Here is a 26,116-nt window from a genome sequence, read left to right as displayed (position 1 = left end):
AAAATCTACCCCGGATCCTATTCTAAAACACCTTTGCAACAGCAAGCACAACCAGCCTCCCATCAAACTTCAAAGGGGTTTGGATTCTTCAAAGCTTGAACACACTTGATTCTACAATCTCCCCCTATTTGATGAAGACAAATCCTTGGTTGCTTGTGTTGGATTTGATTGAATCTGAAGCAGTTCCTGCAAAAATAGCATATATACAATCCATTGCTTCCTACAACAGCAGGTTAGATTTTCACATGTTCAAAACAATATTCCAGACAAACAATCGGTTGTTTCTATCAGCATAAGAAAAAATAGTTTTAATATCAGAGATTTCAGCAGTTTTAAACACTTCCAGAGAAAAATACACAAGAACCAATCAATTCTCCCCCTATTTGTCTTCACAAATAGACTCTAACAGGTATTAAAACCGATTTAGGAAAGATTTTGAAGGTCAAGGATACCTAACTCATTTCTCAAAAAGAAGAACCTCTCTTTTGGTAAAGGTTTTGTGAAGATATCTGCTAGCTGCAGTTTTGTCTTGAAAAACTTCACTGCAAGTCCCCATTGCTCACATGATCCCTGATGAAATGATGGCGTATCTCAATATGCTTAGTTCTTGAGTGCTGAATCTGATTTTTGGTAAGATTGATAGCACTTGTATTGTCACACATCAAAGGGACCTTGCTGATTTGAAATCCAAAGTCTGCAAGTTGTTGTTTGAGCCATAGAATCTGTGCATAAAAGCTTCCAACAGCTATGTACTCAGCCTCAGCAGTAGAGAGAGCCACAGATGCTTGTTTCTTGCTATGCCATGAGATGAGGCTTGAACCAAGAAGGTGGCAAGTGCCACTTGTGCTTTTCCTATCTAGCTTGCATCCTGCAAAATCAGAATCTGAATAGCCAATTAAATGAATGGGAGAGTGAGAAGGATACCATAACCCAACAATTGATGTTCCTTTGAGATATTTCAAAATTCTCTTTGCAGCTTTGAAGTGTGACTCCTTCGGATTTGCTTGATATCTTGCACAAAGACATACCGCAAACATAATGTCCGGTCTACTTGTTGTTAGATAGAGCAAAGAGTCAATCAAACCTCTGTATTTAGTTTGATCTACCCCTTTTCCAACAGCATTTGCATCCATGTAGTAGCTTGATGGCATTGGTGTGCTTGCTTCCTTGCAACTCTCCATTTCAAATTTCTTGAGAATCTCTTTACAATACTTTGATTGGCATAGAAAGATTCCATCCTTTGTTTGCTTAACCTGCAATCCAAGAAAGAAAGACAATTCTCCCATCATAGACATTTCAAACTCACCTTTCATAGCAGCCACAAATTCTTCACACAAACTATCTTGTGTAGCACCAAAGATGATGTCATCAACATAGATTTGCACAAGGATAATTTCAGAATTTGACTTTTTGATTAAGAGATTCTTGTCAATCATTCCCCTTTCATAGCCATGAGACAAAAGAAAGTTGCTAAGCCTTTCATACCACTGCCTAGGAGCTTGCTTCAGCCCAAACAAAAACCTTTTTCAGCTTGAAGATATGATTGGGATATTGGTGATCTTCAAAGCCCGGTGGTTGATCCACATACACTTCCTCATTGATGTATCCATTTAAAAAGGCACTTTTGACCTCCATTTGAAAGAGTTTAAAGCCACTCATACATGCAAAAGCCAGCAGCAACCTCAAAGCTTCCAATCTTGCAACAGGAGCAAAGGTTTCACCATAATCAATTCCCCCCTCTTGATTGTAGCCTTTGGCAACTAGCCTTGCTTTGTTCCTTGTGATCACACCATCCTCATCCAGTTTGTTTCTAAACACCCACTTCGAACCAATGATGTTCATCTCAGCTGTTTTAGGGACAAGAAACCATACCTCATTCCTTGCAAACTGATTCAGCTCTTCATGCATAGCTTCAACCCACTTTTCATCCTTGAGAGCTTCATCAATTGACTTTGGTTCAATTTAAGAGACAAAAGCAGTGTGCCTGCAGAACTTTGAGATGGAGCTACGTGTTGAGACACCTTCCTTTATTTGCCCAATGATGTTCTCCACTGACAGATCTCTAAGAATCCTCCATTCTTGGGGCAACTCACTCTGCTGCAGAATTTCAATCGGTTGTTTGAAGGAATCAACCGGTTGTTTTTCTGCACAGATGTCCAGCTTCTCCATACTTGTGTTCTGCTCATCCTCTTCAGCACTATTCTTCTATATTTGAATGCTTTTGTGATCCACTTCATCAAAGACAACATGAACAAACTCTTCTACAGTCATTAGCCTCTTATTGTAGATTCTGTATGCATGACTAGTTAGAGAATAGCCTATGAAGATACCATGGTCAGCTTTTTCATCAAACTTCCCTAGGTTTTCCTTTCCATTGTTGAGAACAAAATAGTTGCAACCGAAAACTATGAGGTGATTGATGTTTGGCTTCCTTCCATTGAAGAGTTCATAAGGAGTCTTTTTCAGAATTGGCCTAATTAGCACTTTATTCATCACATAGCAAGAGGTGTTAACTACATCAACTCAAAAATACTTAGGAAGAGAATATTCACTTAGCATTGTTCTAACTAGTTCTTCAAGGGACCTGTTCTTCCTCTCCACCACACCATTCTGTTGTGGAGTTCTTGGAGCTGAAAAATTGTGCAGAATTCCCATCTTTTCACAGAACTTGCTGAACTTTTCATTTTGGAATTCACCTCCATGATCACTTCTTATTGAGCCTATGTTATTGTTCTTTGTATTTTGCAAGCTTCTTGAATGCAGAGAAGGCATCACTTTTTTATTCCAATAAGAGAGTCCAAGTGAACCTAGAAAAATCATCCACAATAATAAGAGCATAATAGTTTCCACCAAGGCTCATGGTTCTTGAAGGTTCAAAACAATCCATGTGAAGTAGCTCAAAAGGTTTTCAAGAAGAAACAACATTTTTTATTTTAAAAGAATTTTTCACTTGTTTCCCCTTTTGGAAAGCTTCACAAATGTGGTCCTTCTCAAACTTGAGCTTTGGCAGCCCTATCACAAGATCTTTAGAAATCAACTTGTTCAAGTGGTTCATGTGAATGTGAGCAATTCTTCTATGCCAAAGCCAAGACTCATCATGCTTGGATATAAGACAACCAATTGAACAAGGTGAAGAGATATCTAGAAGATAAATTATTGATTCTCTTACCAATCAACATTACCTCTTTTGTGTTAGGAAGACAGATTTTACAGGAGTTTATTTTGAAGATAACCTGATCTCCTTTGTCACACAATTGACTAATGCTCAGCAGATTGTGCTTTAATCCTTCTACATAGAGAACATCATGAATGACCAAGATATTTTTGTCTCCTATGGATCCTCTCCCAAGAATCCTCCCCTTATTGTTGTGCTCATAGGTAACGTGCCCTTCTGGCTTAAAGGAGATGCTTAGAAACTTTGATTTGTCCCCAGTCATGTGCTTGGAGCACCCACTATCTAGGTACCATTGTTGCATGCTCTCCTCCAAGGTTTCCTACAAAGAAGATTTTCAAGTACAAAGATTTGGTCCCCTTATGAAATGTGGGTCCATTTGGTTTACATTTATCATTTGAACCGTTACTACACTTGGGAATCCACTTCATAAAGCCCCTAGGAACAACATATTTTCTGATTTTACAGAATCTGACAGAATGGCCTTTTTTCGTGCAGTAGAAGCATGTAACAATTGGTTGTTTCGACAGATCAATCAGTTGTTTTTCAGGCAGTTTCGAAAATGACTTTGAAAATCTATCTTGCTTGTTCTATGGGTTAAAACCCAATCCAGCTTTTCCAAAAACACAGTTTTGAGATGTCAAGACATTCTCAAAGTTGGATTGACCTTTAGAAAGCTTATCCACAATTTTAACAAGATAATGAATGAACTTTCTTTTCAAGATTTTCGCAATTTTCACAAATAAGAGTATCACTCTTGCAAGAGGAGCTTTTGTAAACTATTTCAAGGTTTTCAAAATTTGTTTTTGAATTTTCCAATTCCTCTTCCAGTGTTTTGACTTTGTTTTCAAGCCAGCTATTCATTCCCTTTAACTGGTTTTTCAAGAAGGCCAATCGGTTAGCTTCTTCATGTGTTTCTTGAAAAGCTTGAAGCAATTGACTGTAATTTTCAGAGTTTGAGGAGTTAGAAGAACTTACACTACTTGATTCATCTTCCTTTTTGGCCATGAAGCAGAGGTTGAGGCTTTTTCTGTTTTTCCTCCTTTTCCTTCGTGCTTGACTTCTTGATCTTACTTCCTTTGATTCATTGATGTTCCCATGAGTAGCTTTGAGTGTGTCCCACATCTCTTTAGCAGATATGCATTTTGATATCCTGAAAAACTCATTAGTATCTAGTGCATAAGCTATTATGTTTTGAGCAACACAATCAAGCTTGGCCATCTTACATTCTTCATTGGTCCATTGGGACCAAGGTTTTGCAATAAAAGATCCATTCTTTTTAAGCTTTGGAATGAAAGGGCCATTTTCGATTGAATCCCAAATTCCTTGATCAATAGATTCAACAAAGATTTTCATTCTAGCCTCCCAATACTTATAATTCAAACCACAGAATAAAGGTGGTTTGTGGATTGAAGCACCTTCCTCAAAAGATAGTTTTCCAGCCATAGAAAAAGATTTTCGGATCAAACTTGATTATCTTTCAAGTACCAAGCTCTGATACCAATTGTAAGAAAGTATGGCTTTAAACTAGAGGGGTGAATGGTTTAAAAAGGGTTTTCTTAAACTTTTAAGTCTAGAATGGAATTACTTCGAAAAAACTTGATTCAGAATTCAGTTTGCCAAAAACACAAAGCAATTTAGCACAACACCAGAAAAACAATCAGTTGTTTATACCAGTTCACAATATAAACTGAAATTAAAGAGTTCAAGGGATAAAGAGATTGAACACACAGGTTTATACTGGTTCACTCTTAACAAAGAGCTACATCCAGTCTTCCCAGAAACCACTGGGGATTCCACTAAGCAATCAACCCTAAATTACTTACAACACCACCAAAGAAGTGACCTTGATCCCCTCAAGACACACACTTCCTTTGGCTCAGCACAAACACCACTAAGAATGCTGATCTTGACAACCTCAAGAACACACAACACTTCTCAGCTTCACACACAGAGTGATAGAGATCAAATAAGGGAGGATTTTACTAATGGAGGAAGAGGTCATTCACCCAAACATTTGAAGTTCTTCCTTCTAGTCTTCTCAAAAATTAAAGAAGAATTAAAATAAAGAGAGGACCAAACCTAAAGCCAAAAGAAGACTCAAGAATGGGCTTCAATTAATATCTCTCTTTATAGTTTCTTTTGTATAAATTTGTTAATAATATAGAATAGTGTTTAGGTAGGTGCTAAGAGGGAAACCTAAAGATACCTCTTGTGTAAAGCATCTTTAGATATTAGCTTTAGAAAATTCTAGAAAGATATCCCTTCCTCCTTCACTTTAGGCGCTAGAAGTGGAAGAGTTACAAGGGAACTTTAGTTAGCTTCTTTTGTAAGCCTCTTGTACTTTCATGACTGGTCCTTCTCCTATATAAGGAGGACTTGAGTCTTTCTAATACAGATTTGATATTTTGAGTAAAGAAATTCTCCCAAATTGGTGAGTGATAGAGAGACTTGTGTCTTTTCTTCTTCTAGTCTCATCTTGAGTGCATCTTGGAACCTCAAGTGGCGGCATCTACACTCATCTTGGAGCCTTACATCCTTCAAGTGGCATGTTCATCTCCAAGAACTCCAACCACATAAGTTCCCTATTTCATTTCATCTTCTTCATCCATTTTCCCTTCATTCCAAATTACCCATTTTTGTTCTACTTGTTTGTTTTCACTTTCAATCGGTGCAATCTCTTCCTTATGATGTCCTCTTTCATTTGCTGTACTTTACATTCTTGTAGTTACCTTTCTGTTTTAGGTTTATTTTTGGGTATTTCTTGTTGTTTTCTTGTTGTTCTTACATTGTGTTTGTGTCATTTTGATTTGTGAATCCTTATTAGTTTTGTCAAAGTCATGTTTCTCCCAAAATGTTATCAATTCCATGTGGTCCTTTTGTTGTAATTTTTGTTTCTTGATTTTGTGTTCAGTACAGTTTTATGTGTTTGTTTCTTGATCCTTTGGTGCATTTTCTTGTGGTTGGGTAACCAATTCTGGTAGGGTGGGTGTCCAGTTTTGCCACAGGTGTAATATATGGCCCATATTACACCGATTAAGCCATCTAACTGGTGTAATATAGGGCCTATATTCAAAAACATTTTGATTTTTTTTTCATGAAGAGTGGGTGGCCATAAACGTCACAGAAGTGACAATTTACAGGCACACGGGTAACCAGTTTTGCGTGTGCCAGTACATGTGGAGGAACTTGTGGTTGGGTAACTAGTTCGAGTAGAGTGGGTGTCCAATTCTACCATGGGTGTAATATATGACCCATATTACACCAGTTAAGCCATCTAACCGGTGTAATATATGCCCCATATTAAAAAACTTTATAAAAAAATTTTCATGAAGAGTGGGTGGCCATAAACGTCACACAAGTGACCACTTACAGACACACACATAACTAGTTTTTCGTGTGCCAGTACATGTGGAGGAACCTCTGGCTAGGAAACTAGTTCTGGTAGGGTGGGTGTCCAGTTCTACCATGGGTAACCACGTGGTTAGCCCAAAGGGTAGTAATGGCGAAATTGAAAGTGATTGAGGAGTAAGGGTGAGTTTTTAATGTTGTGGGGGTGATGCAAAAGCAATTTCTGACTCATTTGAGACAGTTGATGCTGTGAAAAGTTGGTGGTCATAAACATAACACAGGTGGCCAGTTACACAAACACAAGAGTAACCACTTTGATTGTGACAATAGGTCTGCAAGAAGCTATGTCGTATATTACACCGGTTGGCTCGAGTAACCGGTGTAATATAGGTCCAGTTCTGATAGGTGAGTGAAGCCAATGACATTGAACACTTGAACAACAAACAAAAGAAGCATCGGTGACCGCACAAGAAAGACGTTTATGGTTTGTGTTTCGCTTGCTCTACTGCTTGGTTTGTGCTTTCCGCTACTTCTTTCTCTCTCCCTCCGACGAGGCCGCTGCTTCTTTCTCCCTTTCGTTCGAAACTTTTATGCTTCCGTACCTGCACTCCAACGCTAAACCCTTACACTCTTACAAAATTGCTCTCAGTGTCACATCACTCCCATAAGAATTACAAAAAGTCCAACTGCCACATCCTCATCTAATGCCATGTCTACGGCGTCAAGTGTGTGTTAGTAGACAGAGGGTATTAACAAAACATTTTCGTAAAAAAAATTAAAATTGTTAGTGAATATTGAAATGCATTTTTGGTACAGGTAAAAGAAATTGGTATTGGTAATTCTTTGAACATGTTTTTGATGCCCTCCTAGTACAATGACTATTTTTTTTTTCTGAAATCTCTTAATTAATCCATTTATTACCACTTTTTTCAGGATAAATCTAATTTTTTAAAAATTCCATATTTAAACCAAGTCTCAATTTATTTAGAGTCTTAAAATTGTTAATTGATTTCTGAATTCAATGATGAATTTACTATTAAATTTGCATGCCGATTTCTATGCATGTATTTAATATAATTAATATGAAAATATAAATTTTTAAATTAAATATATTTAAAAAATAATTTTAAAAACATATTTAAATTTTAAAAATATTAATATTTTCAATGTTATAAAACCTTTTAAATTTATGAATACTATAAAAAAATGATAATAAAAGACGATTAATAATAACCATTTCAAAATTAATTTAATGTAAATGAATATAATATTTAAAATATTTAAGTTTATAGTTAATGAGAACTTTTGTCTCACATAAATCCTTTTCCAAAAATATTTCTCAAATAATTTAAATAGATAACAAAATAATTGATAAAAAAATATACTTTTTACATTTTATTTATCATCTTTTAAGTAATTAATTATATTAAAATTCGTTTGAATTAGAAAATAAAAATACTTAATATAAATTAATATTAAATGGATTTTTTAATTTAATTTTAATATAAATTTTTATTATTTTTTATAATGATTAATATAAAAAGTTAATGAAACAAAAAGATAAGCAAACATAAAAACAAACATAATATAAACCAGATGTTATGTTTATTTAACCGATTGAGTTATTATAAAAATAAACTAGAAGATAATAGTACAGTTTAAAAGATAGAGGTAGAGAGAATCACACAAAAAATTTATATTGGTTCACTTTTAACCAAGAGCTATATTTAGTTTCTAATGAGATACTGAGATTTTACTAAATCAAAATCAAAAATTACATAAGAACTACGCACAATAGCTTTGGTCCTTGAACCTTTCAAGAAAAACAAACTCTCATAGACATAACAGAAAAATCAAAAACCCTATCTGGATTTGCCCTAAGAACATAATATAAGAAAATATGAAACGAAAGCACCTGAGTCTTTTATAGAATATGAAAACAGAGAATTACAAACATAGGAAACATTTCTTCAGACAACATGATAATCCAAGATTAAAAATAACCTCAAAGACTTTTTTTTGCAATTTGTTTTCTCAAGAAATTCATTACTTTAAAATGTTCAGAAAACACCTTTTATAGGTTATAATGATTGTCAAAATCAGTTTTTCCATTAATGAAAATAGTTGTGTCAATTAAACCCAGATTGAAAATCATAACAAAATTTGTTAAAACATTTAGTTGATTCTTTAAAATAATTGACTGATTTCATTTAGAAGAATAAATTAAGTTTAAAACACTTGATTTATTTATCGAAATAACTAGTTCATTTCATTAAACTGAAAATAAAAAAAGATTTAATATTAAAGTCTTAAGGTCAAGTATACAAATATTTCTTTTAAATCATTAAAAAAAATTAGTATTTTCAATCAGTTGATACGATAAATCAATCTGTCAAAATACTTTACTAAAGTCACAAGGCTTCAATGTAAGTGATTTTAACCGATTAAAAACTTGAATCAACTTATTTAAAAACATAACAAATTTTAAAACATTTTCTTAGAGATGTCTTGAAGCATAATGCATAGTGATGAATATACTGCAAAATCTACCTAAGCACACACATGCACAACTTTGCAGACCATGGTTGAGCTTTGAGCACATCAAATCCATCCACTTTAGTGAACAATCTCCCCCTATTTGTTGAAGACAAAACATTGATGTTGTGTAGATTTTGCAAAAGATGAAGTCCTGCAAAACAAGGAAATACCAAGCAATCCAAACAACATACGCAGATAACACAAAATATTTAAAATATAAAACAAAATCCAACAACAGTGTTTTAACAACAACCATTTTTTTCTCCTCCATTTGTCTTCAACAAATAGACAAACTATGGAGAGACTAAAATAACAACAAAGAAAATTTAATCACCATGATGGTAGAGAATTGACAGTTGCTCCTACATTGCTTCAATTTGCTGATCAAGGTGTTCAAACCTTGCTTCAACCCTTTCATAATGTTCCTTCTGTGTTACAGAGATAAAATCAAGCTTGTTCACCATGAATCTTTTGAAACTTGAAAGCATTTTACTTCTTTCAAATGGAGGAACATATGGTATCAAGGCTTGCAAGTTGTAATCTTTAGCAACTCCACTTTTTCCACTGGATCCAACACCATGACTTGATCCAGCCATAGGGTTGTCATTTTCTTTGCTTACCCACCTGTCATTCATTTTCACAGGTCTTTCCTTACTTCCTTTAAGTTCTTCTCTTTCAACCAGTTGAAAGATAGCATCTTAGGAGTGTTTATTATTTTCTTACTCATCTCATGGAGGAAAACTTCAATTTGTTCATTATCATCAGAGAACCAAGTCTCCAGGTCACCAGCCCTTGTTGTGCCATTTGAAGCTCATGTCTTCTTTTGTTTTGAAGGGTGAGAGGATGCCATTTATGATCTTTGATGAAATGATGTCTAATTTCAATGTGCTTTGTCCTTGAGTGTTGTATTTGATTCTTAGTAAGATTAATTGCATTAGTATTGTCACACAATAAAGCACATTGCTTAGCTTTAATTTAAAGTCTTCAAGTTGTTGCTTAATCCATAATATTTAAGCATAGCAGCTGCAAGCAACAATATACTCAGCCTTTGCAGTGGAAAGAACAACACAGGCTTGTTTCTTGTTGTGCCAAAAGGGTGGAACCTATAAGATGGCATGTACCACTTGTACTCTTCCTATCTAGTTTGCATCTTGCAAAATCCGAATTAGAATATCTAATGAAATTTATAGTAGAGTTAGAAGGATAACATAGACATACTGATAAGTGTCATATTTCAGTAATATTACATATTAAATTACGGACACTTATGTGTATTTATTGATAAAATAACTATAATTTAACCCTTAATTTATGAATTTAAACATTTTTATACATTTTGTGATTATAATATGAATAAGGACGATTTATTTTCAAATTTGTGTTAATTTCATAATTTTATGGAAAAATGGAAATGTAAGGGCTAAAGGATAATAGACAAGATAAAAAGGGAAGGTTGGAACGCTCAAAACTCGCCCAAAAACTCGCCTAAGTCAGAAGCACTCTAGAGTAACTCACCCAAGCGAGATCACTCTAGAGAAGTTGGGTTTTTTCTCGTCCAACTCGCCCAGACGAACCCAATCATGCCCAGGCGAGAAGTCACTTAGACCAAACCCAACTAGGTAAAATATGAGGCATAAGGCACAACCCTAGACATCATTGGGAAAATAGAATGTGAAAAAAACCTTAGAGGAGGCAACCGTCAAGGAGAAATATCATGGATATTATTTTCTTGCTTTTCATGCTTGTAATGGCCAACATGAGTCATTGTGGTTCTTGAACCCTTCAAGAACAAGGCACACACAATGCTGAAAAAAACTCTATTTCAGAAGCAAAAACACTCCAAGAAACCCTATCAAGAAGTGTCCATACAACCACCTTTACACAAGAATGAATGAGGAAAGAAAAGACTTGAAAAGAGTGTACAAGAACCCAAAACAACAACACTTTTCTGCAACACAGTAATGATAGAACCTCAAACCTTGACCAAGGCACAGAATGAACAAGCATACTTGAATTCCTTTAAGAGAACCTTTTAAGAAAACATTCAAAGCTTTTATCTCTTAATAAAAACTCTTTGATCTGTGGTAAAAAAACGTGATCACCCAGTCATTTTTCATGTGAGATGTGCCTCTCTTTATATAGAAAACAATTTATAACAATTTTTCAAAAACAGTTGAAAGTTGTTATAATAAGAACAGGTTGAAGTTAAAATAAACGGTTGTTTTTTTTAAAGCAAAAAATGATTTTTAAACCACTTCCAACTCATCTTACTGTAATAAAGGGATAAAACAAACTATTTGGTGCCCTAACAGAATTTTGAAAAAAAACTTTAACAAAAGAGCACCAATTCATAAATAAATCTATTATTTTACAAATTAACAGATTTATTTTTATGCAGTAACCTGATTTTTTAGAGAACTTAAGGTAGTTGATAGAAGAACTTAGAAAAACATTTTGTGCTTGATCTTACCACCTTGGTTAGGGACATGAAGTAGGCCACGCAGCAACAGATCACCTTAAACTAACTCTAACCTATTATGACCACTAATAACATCATCACTAATCTTCAAAGTAAACAATACAATTTTCTACATCAAACACACTAGCACTTGCAGAGAAGAAGCTTCATCCATCTTCAACATATTCATCCAGTTATTTTTCTAGACTAAGTTCCAGCTTTTGCAAAATGGTGCTTTGATCGTTTTCTTCTACACATTTCTTTAAAGAATCTTGTTCTGCATGGTTAGTCTCATCAAATACAACATGAACAAATTTTTCAATAGTCATCAATATTTTGTTATAGACTCTATATGCATGACTACTTCAAGAATATCCAAGAAAGATGTTATTTTTAGCTTTTTCATAAAACTTGCCAAAGTTTTCCTTTTCATTATTTCAAATGAAACATTTGCAGCCAAATACCCTTAAGTGACCAATGTTGGGTTTTCTTCCATTGTACAATTCATAAGGTTTTTTTTTCAAAATAAGTTTCATAAGGACTTATTCATTACATAACAAGTTGTGCTAACAGTATCAACCCAAAAATACTTTTGGTAGTGAAGATTCATTTAAAATAGTTATAGCAAGTTTTTTAAGAGACTATTTTTCCTTTCAACAACCTCATTTTGTTGGGGAGTTCTAGGAGAGGAAAAATTGTGAAGAATAACCACTTTCACAAAAACAACTAAATTTTTCATTTTGATATTCTCCATCATGGTCACTACGGATGACACATAGGTTACTGTAGTTTTTATTTTGTAACATCTTGGCAAGCTTTTTGAATGCAAAGAAAGTATCACTCTTGGATTCAAGAAATAAAGTACGTGTAAACCTTGAGACATCATCAAAAATTACAAGATCATAGTAATTTCCACTAAGACTCCTGGTTCTTGAATGACCAAATAAATCCATGTGAAATAACCCAAGGGATCTAGTTACTTAAACAACATTTTTTATTTAAAACAAATCTTTTTTCTTGTTTTCTCTTTTGACATGCTTCACATATATGGTTTTTCTCAAACTCGAGTTTAGGTAGACCATCAACTAGTTATTTTGAAATCAACTTGTTTAAATGATGCATAGTTATATGAGTTATCCTCTTATGCCATAACCATGATTTTTTATGTTTGGTTAGGAGGCAATCTATATCAGATGCAGAAACAGAAATGTCAAGCAAGTAAACATTGTTGATTCTTTTACTAATCAACAATACTTCTTGTGTGTTAGGCAAGTTGATTTCACATGTATTGGGTTTTGAAGATGATTTGATAGTCCTTGTCAAACAACTGATTTATGCTTAGGAGGTTGTGCTTTAATCTTTTCTATGAACAACACTACATTGATCAGAAACGTATTTTTATCACTTACGGTGTCTTTGTCGAGAACTCTTTCTCGGTTATTGTCTCCATATGTGACTTGTCCTTCTTGCTTGAGATGGAACTTCACAAACTTGCTCTTGCCTCCTATCATATGTTTTGAGCAGCCACTGTCCAAATACCAGAGATGTTTATTGGCTTGGTCATTTTATTGAAGTCAAAATGAAGTCTTTACTCCAAACAAAGGTTCTGAGAATGCCCGGTAACAAATCACATAAACCAATAGTTATAATCCTACGCATATTCTCTAAAGAAGAGAAAACAAATTTATAGAAACTTTTATCTAGAGGAATTGTTTGCCAAGTAGCCAAAGATCCATGTGGAGAACCTAATATACAAAACTCAAGGTGCGTTAAGACTTATGTCCCTTTTAGAATAACTCTTCCATGAAAATATTCTTGCAATCTTCCAAGCTAGCCAAGTAAACCTCTTTATGAATCTGTACTGAAACCATGTCACCCTTAATGCATGACATGAAAAGTTGAGTTAAAGAGATATTACACGCATTGTTAAAGACTTGAGCGAAAGTCTTTCTCTAAACCCATGCGGATTGTTAAGGAAAAGGCTTAGGACCTTCTTGATCTTTTAGACAACCCGATGATACTTGAAACCTAGTAGAATCCTGGCTTATTATGCCGAAAAGCAAAAAGAATAGCCAAGAAAACTAGGATCACCAAAATGCAGAAAAAAATATCAAATAGGTTAAAACGTTTAACGTGCAACAAATAACCTTGCAACAAAGAAACCAACAAACGTGGATTCAACAAGAAACATAAGCAAATGCGAGGTAGAAGAAAGAGGAACCAAAAAATCCTAGAAAACCGAGAAGAGGAATGAGAAAGGGAGAAAATCTTAGGTAGATACTTAGAGAATTTTGTTTCAAACTCTTATCAGTCCAAACTTTTTTTTTTTTATCGGCAAAAAAAATTAGTTAAAAGAGATATTTCAAGGGTATCTCAATTCGTATACAGAAACCTGCCAAACACACAGGCCAACTGCTCCTCTCAAGTAGAGGAATTCTTAGAAAATATAACAGACCTCATATATACCATTGACTCAAGATCAATCCAAACTATTATCATAATTATTCCAAATATTTTGAGATTTCGTATCACTTCTTTTAAAAAGATTTGAGAAAATATGTCTGAAAAATTATAAAACCTAGAAATATTTGTATTTCTTTCTAATGTTGTAACCGTCTTTATTCAAGGAATATGTAATATGGTATTTTATATATGTTATATTTAGTTGTGATGCTGTATGTATAAAGTGCATGAAATTTGTTGTTTTTTCAAGTGATACGTTTCCAAAACAAGTAGCTCATTTAAAAAAAAAAGTATAATTTCAACATTTATTGCTACTTTAACTAGTCTTGAAAAAGTTGAAAGTAACCCTTTCAACATTTGTTGTGCTGTTAATCAATGTTGAAAAATGCAACTTTTAACACCTATTGATATTGAACATATATTTTAATGTTGGATATTGAAGTGATATTAAAATTTCATAATTTTAAGTATGTAGTGTGTGTGTGTATATATATATATATATATATATATATATATATATATATATATAACACCAATTCTAAAATTGAATTTAAAAGGTTCACAAAAAATTAAAATTTTAACACCTATTGATATTGAACATGTATTTTAACGTTGGATATTGAAGTGATATTAAAATTTCATAATTTTAAGTATGTGGTGTATATATATATATATATATATATATATATATATTATATATATATATATTATATTATATATATATAATATATATATATAATATAATATATATATATATAATATATATATATATATATATAACACCAATTCTAAAATTGAATTTAAAAGGTTCACAAAAATTAAACATTACTGTAATATTGATATATCAAATCAATTTATTCATCTCTTTTTTTAATCTCCGCAATGGTCGGTTAGAAATTTTAATATTAATAGTATGAAATGTATAGACATACACGTAAATATTGTTTCTTCCTTTTATTCCTACCTTTTTCTCTACTGACGTGTATCTTTTTGTACTATTATTTATTTTTCTCCACTTTTTTCTTTTTGAACTACTTAACCTTTTTGTACCGACATAAGTCATTTGTTAATCATTAAATATTTTATTATTAAAGTATGAACATGGTGAGTGGTAGGTAAGGTCACATGTTGATGTCTGTTTGTCTTTGGCAAGTGAATCGGTAATGATGAAACTCTCGTTAATAAATATAATCTTATCGGTTAGATAAAAAAATAATTAAAATAATAATGCAATCAGAAAACAATGCAAAGTTAAATATATTTAAAAATAAAGATATTACTTTAAATGATATTCATTCAATTTATAACAAAAGCATTATATATACTAAAAAAGAATCATTAGATAAAAATAAATTTTAAGGATAAAAAAATAATAAATCCTATATTAATTAAATTATATACTATTTTTTAAAAAAAGTTACTAGTATATAAAATAGTTTTTATTATTAATAAATAGTGTTTAAATGTGTATCTAATTAATTACAAATTTAGAAACTTTTTATTAATAATAGAAACTATTTTAGATAGAAGTAATTTTTTAAGTTTCTACAATATTATCTAATTTAGTTAATATAGTGATTAATTATTTTTTGCCTCTAAAGTTAGTTTTTATCTAATTATTTTCTTGTAGTTAACCTTGGAAACTGCAAATTGTTGAAAGTATTGTATACATCAACACAACTAAGATTTTGTGGGAAGGTCTAACAGGAGATTTTCATAAAGGGATTATTTAGAATCTCCAATATGTTGATTAGTAGGTGCGACATACCATGTAGTTGCGCGTTGTCCAAAATCATCGTAAATTATGAGAATGAGGATATATTTTATTCTTCTTCAAAATTATTAATCTTTAATCTTTAATCTTGTGAAGACTTAGGTGCTTTTAATGGAACCACTTCTGAATATCAACAAACTATTTTCCTTGGTCATACATCAAGAAAGAAATTGACTGGGAATTTTCTTCATGAAACCAAGGTTTTTATGAATACTATTGAGAAACAACGGATTTGGAATACTATTGAGAAATTGAATTGTAAGGCTTAAGGACATGAGGGAGGGAGGATGGATAAATCATGACAGAGGCAGAGGACAAGACCTTGCTTAGGGATCGAAATGCACTTATTATTGATGATTGTTATTCCAAACACAAGTACCCACATAGGTTCAAATAGAGGCAAGATTGTGATGTTAGGAACAATTTAGACAAGAAAAACGAACTTTCAGGATAGTTCTATGTAAGGGAAAGTCAAGAATCTACGCAAGCTAGTAATTTCAATCCTTTTACTCTTAACATTAATCAATTACATGGGGTGCACTCTTCCGCTAAAGATTCAAAATCATATAGGAATCTTTGGATACTTGACACGGGAGCTTCTAACCATGTCACACATGATAAAACTAAAATTATTTTCTTTTATAAGATATAACAAATTCAAATAAGATTGCTCAATAACACCTTTATTATAGTAGAATACGCTAGCACACTTAAATTTTTTGAAGTCTTTGTTATTTATAATGTGCTATACTTACCTTATTTTGCCTCTAATTTGATATTTGTGCAAAGATTAATTGAAGTTATGAATTTCAAACTAATATTTTTTACAAGGTTTGACAGATATAGGACAATTCTACATCCAAAACGATTAAGCTAACTTAGATAGATGATTATACTATCTTTAGAATTTTACATCTGTTTTTACAAATTTACAATCTTGTACTAATATTATTTTGAGTTGTACTGATATTGATATTTAAAATTTTAGGTTAAGACATCCTTCCAATAGAATTGTTGAACAAATGTGCACAAAATTTCCTTTTATACGTTCTAATTGTAGATTTGTGTGTGATACATGCCATTTTGCAAAGAATCATAGATTACATTTCCAACAAAGTGATTTTATTTATTTATTTTAAGAGCTTTTAAACTCACTCATATTGATGTATGGAGATTGGTTGCTAATACATCTATTCATGGACATAGATTCTGTTTTACTATTGATGATGATTATACTAGGCATACTTGGGTTTATCTCATGAAATCCAAGGGTGAAACCAGGTTTCTTTTGTCTAATTTTGTCTTATATGTTAAAACCTAGTTCAATCTTAATATTAAAAGTGTTAGGACTGATAATGGGAAGTAACTTGACTATGATGAGTTGTATAATAGATACATGTATTGTGCATAAAAAATCATGTGTTAAAACTCCTCAACAAAATTTTGTTATAGAGCGTAAACACCAACATATCTTGAACGTTGCTCATAGTTTAATTTTTCAATCCAATTTAACTATAATCTATTGGTCTTATGTTATTTTTCATGTTGTTGATAAGTGTCATAATTCAGTAATGTTTCATACAAAAAGATAAACATTTATGGACTTTAATTGATAAAATAGTTATAATTCAACCTTTAATTTGTGAATTTAAATCTTTTTACATATTTTTGGATTATAAGATGAATGTGAACAATTTATTCCCAAATTTGTGTTAATTTCAAGAATCTAGGAAAAAATAGAGATAAAAGGGCTAAAGAAAAATTGACAAGTTAAAGACAAGTTGAAAAAGACAAAGTTGGAACATTGAAAACTCGCCCAAGTAAGATCACTCCATAGGAACTCGCCCAAGACTCATCCAAGGCTCGCTTAAGCGAGTTCACTCCAGTGAAGTTAGGTTTAGGGTAATATCTCGCTTAAGTAAGTAATATCTCGCTTAAGCAAGATGTCACTCAACCCAAGCCCAATTAGGTTAAACAGAAGGCGTGAGACATATGGATTTGTTTCCTACCATTGGGCCCAATCCGTCTCCTGCCATTATGCTGCTAGCAATTAGATCTATGACTTCTTTCTATCTATACTAATTATTTCAATGTTCATCTTTATATTGATAAATTGGATGAAATTAATTAAGACACTTGGGCCTCAGATATTAAATTATGGCTTAAGAGTCAAGCATATGTTGATCATCTTACCCAATGTGTTCGCAATGTTGTTGCAGATGAGACTTCCCATTGGTTGAAAATTAATGCTCCATTATGCATTGTTGTTAAATCTATTATTCACTCATCTTTAAAAAAAATAGTGTTTTTGAGACGTGTTTAGAAGTTTGGGAATAGGCGAAATTATTATACACCAATGATACTCAACGTCTTTATGGTGTGTGTCAAAATCTCCTTACCGTTGTTGCTCCTAAACATCTTGATGGTACAATGGCTAAATATTTGGGTAAACTACATGCTCTTCTTCATGATTTTAATGAATTATTGCCTCCTACCTCCACTCCTTCTCAAGAACTAGAGCAACGGTCCAAGTTCTTCATGTTATTGGGCTTACATGGCCTTCCTGATGATTATTTTCATGTCCGTGATCAGATTTTGGGATCTTCTATTGTTCCCAATTTTACTTCCACTTGTTCTACCATTCTGTGTGTGTCAGGTAAACACATCACTGATATACCTCTTCCAGTTGATAACTCTTCTTTTGCTTTAATCTCTCAGAATTGTGATCGCACTCGCCTTTCCAAGCCGGGCAAAGGGCGTAACAAGTGTGGCCATTATGGTAAAATTGGCCTCAAAATTGATCAGTTATGCCTTACATGGTCGTCCTCCTAGATCTATTACGGTTGCCCAAAATGTTCTTGTTCAACCTTCTACCATGGACCTTACTTCATTTGATATCTCAAGCCAACTTGTAGTTTCAATTAATTTCTTAAGCGGTATGAGGATCGTCAGAACTCTGGTTCCCCTACTTCTGTTACATATTCAGATACACCTTTCGATGGCCTTACTCACTCCAATTATCTTGGTCCTTAGGTTCTCGACTCAGGTGCTAGCGATCATATTATTGGTAATAAATCTTTTTTCTCTTCTTTTTCTACTGCCGGTTATTTACCATCCATTACGATGGCCAATGGCTCTAGGGTCTCATCCCATGGTGTTGGTACTATTCATCTTCTTCCTTCTTTATCTATTGACAATGTTCTTTATGTTCCTAGGTCTCCTTTTAACTTATTATCCATTAGTCATCTAACTCGTTCCCTTGATTATTTAATTTCTTTTACCAAAGATTCTATTTGTTTACAGGACTGGAGTTTAGGATGGATGATTGGCATTAGATGTGAGTCTCATGGTCTTTACCACCTACGAACATATGCACATGTTAGCACGGTTATGGACTCCCCATCTCTCCTTCATGCTCAGCTAGGTCATCCTAGTCTTGCCAAGATGCAACACCTTGTTCCAAGTTTGTCCAAAGTGTCTAGTTTGTCTCGTGAGTCGTGTCATTTAGCTAAACAAAGTTGCAATTCTTTTCCTAGTGTCTCACAATGTGCTTCATCCCCTTTTTCCTTAGTTCACTACGACATTTGGGGACCAAGTCGTGTTAAGTCTAATTTAGGGTTTCAGTATTTTGTTACTTTTGTTGATGATTATTCAAGATGTACTTGGTTGTTTTTAATGAAATCTTGTTCTAAGTAGTTTTCTATATTTCAATTCGAACCTTATGCAGTGATAATGCTTGTGAGTATCTTTCTCATTCTTCTACCACTTTTATGAAATCTCATGGCATTCTTCATCAAACCTCATGTGCATATACCCCTCAACAAAATGGGGTGGTTGAGCGCAAGAATAAACACTTTGTTGAAAATACTTGTACTATGTTAGTTCATGGTGATGTTACTCAACTTTTTGAGCTGATGTTGTTCTTAGTGCATGTTATGTAATTAATTGTATGTCATCTTCGATTTTAGAGAATAAAAATCCTCATTCTATTTTATTTCCTCATGAACCTCTTCATCCCTTACCACCTAAAGTTTTTGAGTCTACATGTTATGTTCACAGTTTTTTTCCTGGTCCAGATAAATTATTTGCAAGGTCACACAAATGTGTTTTTTTAGGGTTTACAAGATCTCTAAAAGGATATAAATGTTTCACTCTCTCTTAACCATTATTTCATTTCTGCAGATGCCACTTTCATTTCTTTTATTTGAAGTCTTTATCTTCTCCACTTGTGTCTCCATTTGAACAAGTACATATTCCAGTTGTCTTTGATCCTCCTGTTATGCCTAGTGTACCTGAAGATTTTCCTCCTCCACCACCTTTTCAAGTTTATAATTGTCATCAGTCTTCCCATCGTCCACATGATGACTCTCTTCTAGTTTCAGATCCTGTCTCTTCTGGCTCTGATAGTTGAACCTAATATTCCCATTACCATTTGTAAAGGTATATGTTCTACCTGTAATCCCTCTCCACATTATAATGCTTTAAGCTACCATCGACTATCTCAACCTTTTTATACTTGTCTTTCGTCTATTTTTTCATGTCCATTCCAAAGTCTATAGTTGATGCCTTAGCTCATCTTGGTTGGCGTTAGGCCATGCTTGATGAAATTAGTGTGCTTAAGAATAATGGAACTCGGGACCTCATTTCTTTTCCTTTTGGGAAATCTGTTGTTGGTTGTAGATGGGTCTTTGCTATTAAAATTGGTCCTTATGGTACTATTGATTGTCTCAAAGCTCGTCTTGTGGCTAAATGTTATACCCAAATTTTTGGTTTAGACTATGGTGATACTTTTTCTCCAGTAGTAAAGAGGGGTTCAATTCGCTTATTCATAGTCATGACTGCTCTTTAACAATGATCTCTTTATCAAATGGATGCCAAAAGTATCTTTCTTAATGGGGATTTCTAGGAAGAAATTTATATGGAGCAACCGTCCGACTTTGTTGCTTAGGGAGAGTCTTCTAGATTGGTATTAGGGATGACAAAGTGGGGCGGGTCGTACGGGTCGGCCCGCGGCCCACTCAGAAAAACGCGGGGCGGGCTACCTATTCTAACCCGCTAACCCACTTAGGCCCGACCCGCATAAACCGCAACCTGCGTGGGTCAAGTGTGAGGCGGGGCAGGTTGTCCCGCATAACCCACATAATTTAAAAATGTAAATTTTTTTTTTCTGCAGCCCCATATTTTATTAATGTAGACTCATATTTCACATTCTAAATTTTTTAATAACATCTTACTACCCTTGTCTCATGAGAACAATATTATGAGACTATTTACCTAATGCATCTAAATAAAAAAAGAATTAAATTTATTCAAAATTTATATTTAAAAAATTATTTTTTATTAATTTTTTTTAAAATTAGTATTTCTTTTGCAGGCTGGCCCGCGGGACGGACTAGAAAAATCAACCTGCATATTCCATGCCGGGCAAACCAACTCGAACTGCATTTTGTGGACCTAGTGTGGGGCGGGCCTATGCAGGGCGAGCTAGTCCGCATTGTCATCCCTAATTGGCATGTCATCTCCATAAATCTTTATATGGTCTCAAGCAGTCTCCGAGGTCTTGGTTTGAAAAATTTAGCAAAATTGTTCAACAATTTGGTATGACACGCAATGAAAAACATTCTGTTTTTTATCGTCACTCGAGTGTTGGGTGTATCTATCTTGTAGTATATGTTGATGACGTTGTTCTTACAGGTAGTGATCATCATGGCATCTCACCGGTGAAACAACACCTTATCAACACTTTCTGACCAAAGATCTTGACAAACTCATATTTTTTGGAGATTAAGGTAGCACAATCAAACAATGGTATTGTTACGCTTCCTCGAACTAAAGTGAAGGGTTAAAACATAATAATACTTGGATTATTTGTTATATCAGCTTAAGGGCCAAGAAAACCAAACAAAATGTAGGTTCAAAACAGATACAACCATTAAAACTGATGCAGATAAAAAATGTACATACAATGAAAACTACTCAGAGAACAAGGCCTTAGTTGGCTGGGTAGAAAGGCCAAATCCAAATGGGAAGAGGGGATCATAGTGAGGATCTCCAACATTCATTGGAAGTTGATCAACAGATTTGAACCATGTTCTTGGAAGCCTTCCTGTGAAACCATAGTCACCATATAAAACATCAGCCACACCTTGGCCTTCGCTACCTGGAAGCCATGCAGCAACTAGTGCATCTATTATACCGACATATGGTTCAATCACTAAAGGACGACCAGAAATTACGATAACCACACATTTTGTTACTCCACAGATGTTTCTTATGATCTCAGGGCCAGGGTCTGGGATAGCCAAGTTCATGTTGTCACCATGCGTTTCAGCATAAGGATGCTCTCCTAGTACAACAATGGCATAGGAAAATCCATTGGATTTAACAAATTCTGCATCAGGGTTCTCCTTGTAGACCACTTTGGTTTCAGGATCAACAGTGTTTTTCACAGCCTTGAGAATTGTAGTCCCTGGTCATATAAGGTTGACAAGAATAATAAGAAACAAGAGTTGCATTATGTAATTGATAGTGATGATATAATTAAAACAAAACAAAATACATATATTTTAACCTTCGAGAAGATTGTTCCCACTGACCCCTTGCCATCCTATAGTCCAGCCACCACACTGGTATCCTAGATTATCTGCATGGCTTCCAGCCACAAGTATTTTTGGTACCTTTTTAGGAAGAGGTAGTAAAGGCTTATCAGCAGATTCACCATTTTTCAGAAGGACCATTGATTTCCTCACAGCTTCTCTAGCCAAATTTCTGTGCTCCTGTTGAGAATTTTGGTAAACATTGATTAGTTACAAGGTGATTATTAATAGTGATCCCTATATCTAATTGTGAACTTGGGGATGTTAAAGGAAGTGCTTGAGGAAAACAAAATAGTTAACCTGGATTCCTAAATATTTGGCCAAACTGTAATCGGCAAAAGGGTTCTCAAAAATACCCATCATGAACTTCACCCACAAAATTCTTCTCACCGCATCATCAATTCGACTCATGGGAATGCGGTTATTTTTCACCAACATGGATAGACCATCTATGAATTCTGTGTAAAGCTTTGGAAACATGAACTGCAAAACCAAGCATAGTATGTGACAATATTAAACGAAACCAGTTAAGGTTATATCATATACTTTTGTCCTAAAGAAACTACCATGTCAATGCCAGCAGAAACTCCTGCTTCGATTGAATAAGTGATGTTTGCACGATGTGGAGATGTGATCCTATCAATACCCTCAAAATCTGAAATGACAAAGCCCTGATGTAATCCAAGAAAAGACAATGGGTTATATGAAAAATGTGCACATAGTAAACAGGTTTCAGCTAATGTTAATTCAACAAACAAATTATTTTACCTTGAAATGGAGAGTATTCTTGAGGAAGGCAGTAATAAGATCATGGTGAGCATGCATTTTTACACCATTCCAACTGGAGTAAGAGACCATAATGGTTGCCACTCCTTTACTGATCGAGGTCAAGTAGGCTGGCATGTGAATTTTCATTAATCCATCTCTATCTATAACAGTGTCGTGCTCATTAATCCCGTCGATTGTTCCACCGTCACCCACATAGTGCTTTGCACAACCTAAAACCTTTTCTCTGTCCAGCAATATATGGGTATTTCAGAAACTAAATAATAACTCCAAAATCAGCATATTGCTTTGACCATGTGGTCTATTTCATCCTAGTGACTGGTATAAACGGAGGGAGTGAAACAAAATGAATAGGGGTCTGAAGCATGGTAACTAATTCTCTGAAGGCTGAACTTCATTGTTAGAACAGGAACAGCATTAGTACATGGAGAAGATTTGTAAATCCGCTTTACATATATTTATCCAAGACAAAATGAATGACTTTTCCTTTGGATCGTGTAACAAACAATTCAACATGATGAAGAACAAGAATATCAACTACCAAGGTTCACAAGTAATCATACCAAAATTAAGTTTTTTTTGTTTGTAAAATTCTTACTTTCCAGCGATAAAAGGGACACCCTTTGGTAAATTATGAGGGATGTCCCCTTGCAATCCTGGTATGATTTCGGTCATAGCTTGAACTAGTTCAGTATCTTCACCGTAGCTTTCATAACACCGACCCCATCTTGGATCTCTACAGACCTACAGAGAGTATAAGCTTGTGCAAAACGATATCTATACGTTGAGAGCATAAAAAGTTGATTGTAATTACTCACTGCTATACAGGGTGCATAAGCATATTGAATTCCTGTTGCTCTAACTTCAAGGGCAGTTGCAGCTCCAATTCTCTTAACTAGTTCAGGCTCCCTAACCAGCAAAATCAAAATATCTACAATTACCTTTTATAACAATAAACGTATTGACATAAGAATAGAACAATTATCCTGGTATCAATATACCTGGTAGCTCCAAGACCAATATTGTGAGGAAAAATAGTTGCATTGTGAACAGTATTGTGGCCATGAACAGCATCAACACCATAAAACATTGGAATTCCAAGCCGGGTTGACACAGCACCCTTCTGAAATTCATTCACCATGTCAACCCAGGTTTCAGCAGATGCCTGTGGAGCCGGAATACTCCCTCCCTCACTCATTACACTCCCTACTCAAAACACCAAAAAAATGGAGTGAGTATACCACAGAGAAAACAAAAAATCAAGAAAAGGTAAAGTGGTTACCAATGAAATACTTATTAACCAAATCAGCAGATGCATGCTTGCGCTCAACCTGTAACATTTGACCAATTTTCTCCTCGAGAGTCATCCTGCTAACAAGATCCTCAACCCGAGTATCTATTGGCTGGTTAGGGTCCTTGTACTTCATTTGATCTACACTCAACAACCCTGCCCAGTTAAGTAGTAAACAAAGCCCCACCAACAACATAGAGATTTTAGCCATTCCATCCAGATCATGGTAAGTACTAAGATAAATTCAACAGGATATGTAAAACTCAGTCTCCATAAAAACTAAGTCCTCTTAGCAAATAACTTAAATGCGCCATATTAACCCTTCAACAATGAAAAAGGCAATCTCTAGCACAGAAAATATGTGGTGCTCACTAAGTAAAGAACGGCGGCAATTAGTACACTGAGCCTCAGAGTCAAAGCCTTATATATAGAACGAGCAGCATGTACAAGAGAAAATATTGTATGGCTAAGTTAACAGAGAAACATTACCTCTTGTGTGTATGGAGGATTCTCTCAGATGATGTTTGTCACTGCAGAAAATGAAGCATCATCCGGAACTGTGAATGGTGACATATGTGAAAACAGGGAAAAAGGAGTCACATGAAATCAATAATAAAAAAATGTTTGGTTTGGCTGCATGATTGGTTCTACGGCCAATTATAATATACGTGATGGTGAGATGTAGCATGGGAGGGAGTTTCATAAATATTTTAAGCTTAAAGTCATTATTCAAATATATTTTAGAAATATATGTAAGAACTAAAACAAGGTAAAGTGATTTTAGACAAACATTTGTATGCTGGAATGTGTATTAAAAAAAAACTTTATGTTGAAGTAATTTTGATCATTTTTACATCAAATAAAAAAAATATACTTAGGTATGTTTTTTTTTTTAATCAGCAAAAAATAAATAAAATTTATGTAACTCTTCAAGTGTCACAATCCTTATAAAAGAACCAACGCTCTTCCCTAATAATAACATAGCATGATACGCATAATACAGGTTTGCTTCCCTAATCCTAAATAGACATGAGCTTCAAAACTGAGAATACCTGACAAAAAACCAACAAAACTACACCTTCAAGTCATGCACACCATCTGCTCTTGAAAAACCTGTGATAGCAGACAAAAAAAGACCTAACCTGCACCTACTAAAAGGGTACATCACACCACACTGCAGATCTTTAGAATAAAAATATTTAAACATAGATTATGTCAATTTAAAAATTATTCTTAACTGAAAACTAATTGTAAAAATGATCCCATTCAATTTTGACACCTTTTATAAAAGAGAAAATCTTTGAACAGATAGCCCCACGTGACATGGGATTCTGAAAAAAAAAATATGCACGTGAGCATGAAAGTGTACAAGCATCTAATAATATTAACTCAGAGTATTTATTGAAATACATCGTGGAAATTATGACATATTTATGGTAAATTTGGATTTTTTTTCTCACCTTAGTTAATGTGAATTCCGACATATGGAAGGGAGGAAAAGAAAAACTGAGAGATAGTTTTTAATAAATTAAAGTTAATTTATATGTGAAATAAAAGTTATTTTTTACATAAATTAATAGAAGAAGGATTTTATAAATTTCCTTATAAAAAGTTTTTTTTTACTTAAAGTATTTATAAAAATGTTTATTGAAGTATATTTGTGATATCAATAACGAATTTAAACACG

The 26,116-nt window shown here is 33.8% G+C and overlaps 2 protein-coding genes across 4 annotated transcripts; both read right to left on the bottom strand.

Annotated features, from left to right (window-relative positions):
• Window positions 1-423: 423 nt before the first annotated feature.
• LOC137815873 (uncharacterized mitochondrial protein AtMg00810-like) lies at window positions 424-1,181 on the bottom strand. Its single transcript, XM_068618984.1, has 3 exons — window positions 1,029-1,181; window positions 672-860; window positions 424-570 (listed from the first exon to the last, which is right to left on the bottom strand). The coding sequence occupies exons 1-3, from the start codon at window positions 1,179-1,181 to the stop codon at window positions 424-426; spliced, it is 489 nt and encodes a 162-aa protein (XP_068475085.1).
• Window positions 1,182-21,591: 20,410 nt separating this feature from the next.
• LOC137813928 (uncharacterized) lies at window positions 21,592-25,102 on the bottom strand. Of its 3 annotated transcripts, none has more exons than XM_068616420.1 (10): window positions 24,919-25,102; window positions 24,421-24,585; window positions 24,140-24,344; window positions 23,957-24,047; window positions 23,737-23,882; window positions 23,121-23,364; window positions 22,919-23,023; window positions 22,653-22,835; window positions 22,328-22,532; window positions 21,592-22,225 (listed from the first exon to the last, which is right to left on the bottom strand). In XM_068616420.1, exons 2-10 carry the CDS (start codon window positions 24,563-24,565, stop codon window positions 21,729-21,731), a joined length of 1,821 nt encoding a protein of 606 aa, XP_068472521.1. In that variant the 5' UTR covers window positions 24,566-24,585; window positions 24,919-25,102; the 3' UTR covers window positions 21,592-21,728. The 3 variants fall into 3 exon arrangements, with proteins under 3 accessions (XP_068472521.1, XP_068472522.1, XP_068472520.1); XM_068616421.1 differs by having other exon boundaries at window positions 24,421-24,570; window positions 24,919-25,064; XM_068616419.1 differs by lacking the exon at window positions 24,919-25,102 and having other exon boundaries at window positions 24,421-24,752.
• Between the last annotated feature and the right edge of the window lie 1,014 nt (window positions 25,103-26,116).

Source organism: Phaseolus vulgaris, chromosome 1 (assembly GCF_000499845.2).
Source record: "Phaseolus vulgaris cultivar G19833 chromosome 1, P. vulgaris v2.0, whole genome shotgun sequence".
Taxonomy (NCBI): domain Eukaryota; kingdom Viridiplantae; phylum Streptophyta; class Magnoliopsida; order Fabales; family Fabaceae; genus Phaseolus; species Phaseolus vulgaris.
This window is presented reverse-complemented; position numbering and strand designations above follow the sequence as displayed.

Coding starts and splice junctions, on each gene's coding strand:
- LOC137815873 (XM_068618984.1), bottom strand. CDS start 1,181: ATGGAGAGTTGCAAGGAAGCAAGCACACCAATGCCATCAAGCTACTAC. Junction 861..1,028: donor GACCGGACATTATGTTTGCG/GTATGTCTTTGT, acceptor GCAGGATGCAAG/CTAGATAGGAAAAGCACAAG. Junction 571..671: donor TTGGATTTCAAATCAGCAAG/GTCCCTTTGATG, acceptor TCATTTCATCAG/GGATCATGTGAGCAATGGGG.
- LOC137813928 (XM_068616419.1), bottom strand. CDS start 24,640: ATGGCTAAAATCTCTATGTTGTTGGTGGGGCTTTGTTTACTACTTAAC. Junction 23,365..23,736: donor GTCCCTTTTATCGCTGGAAA/GTAAGAATTTTA, acceptor ATTGCTGGACAG/AGAAAAGGTTTTAGGTTGTG. Junction 22,226..22,327: donor TGGGAACAATCTTCTCGAAG/GTTAAAATATAT, acceptor TTATATGACCAG/GGACTACAATTCTCAAGGCT.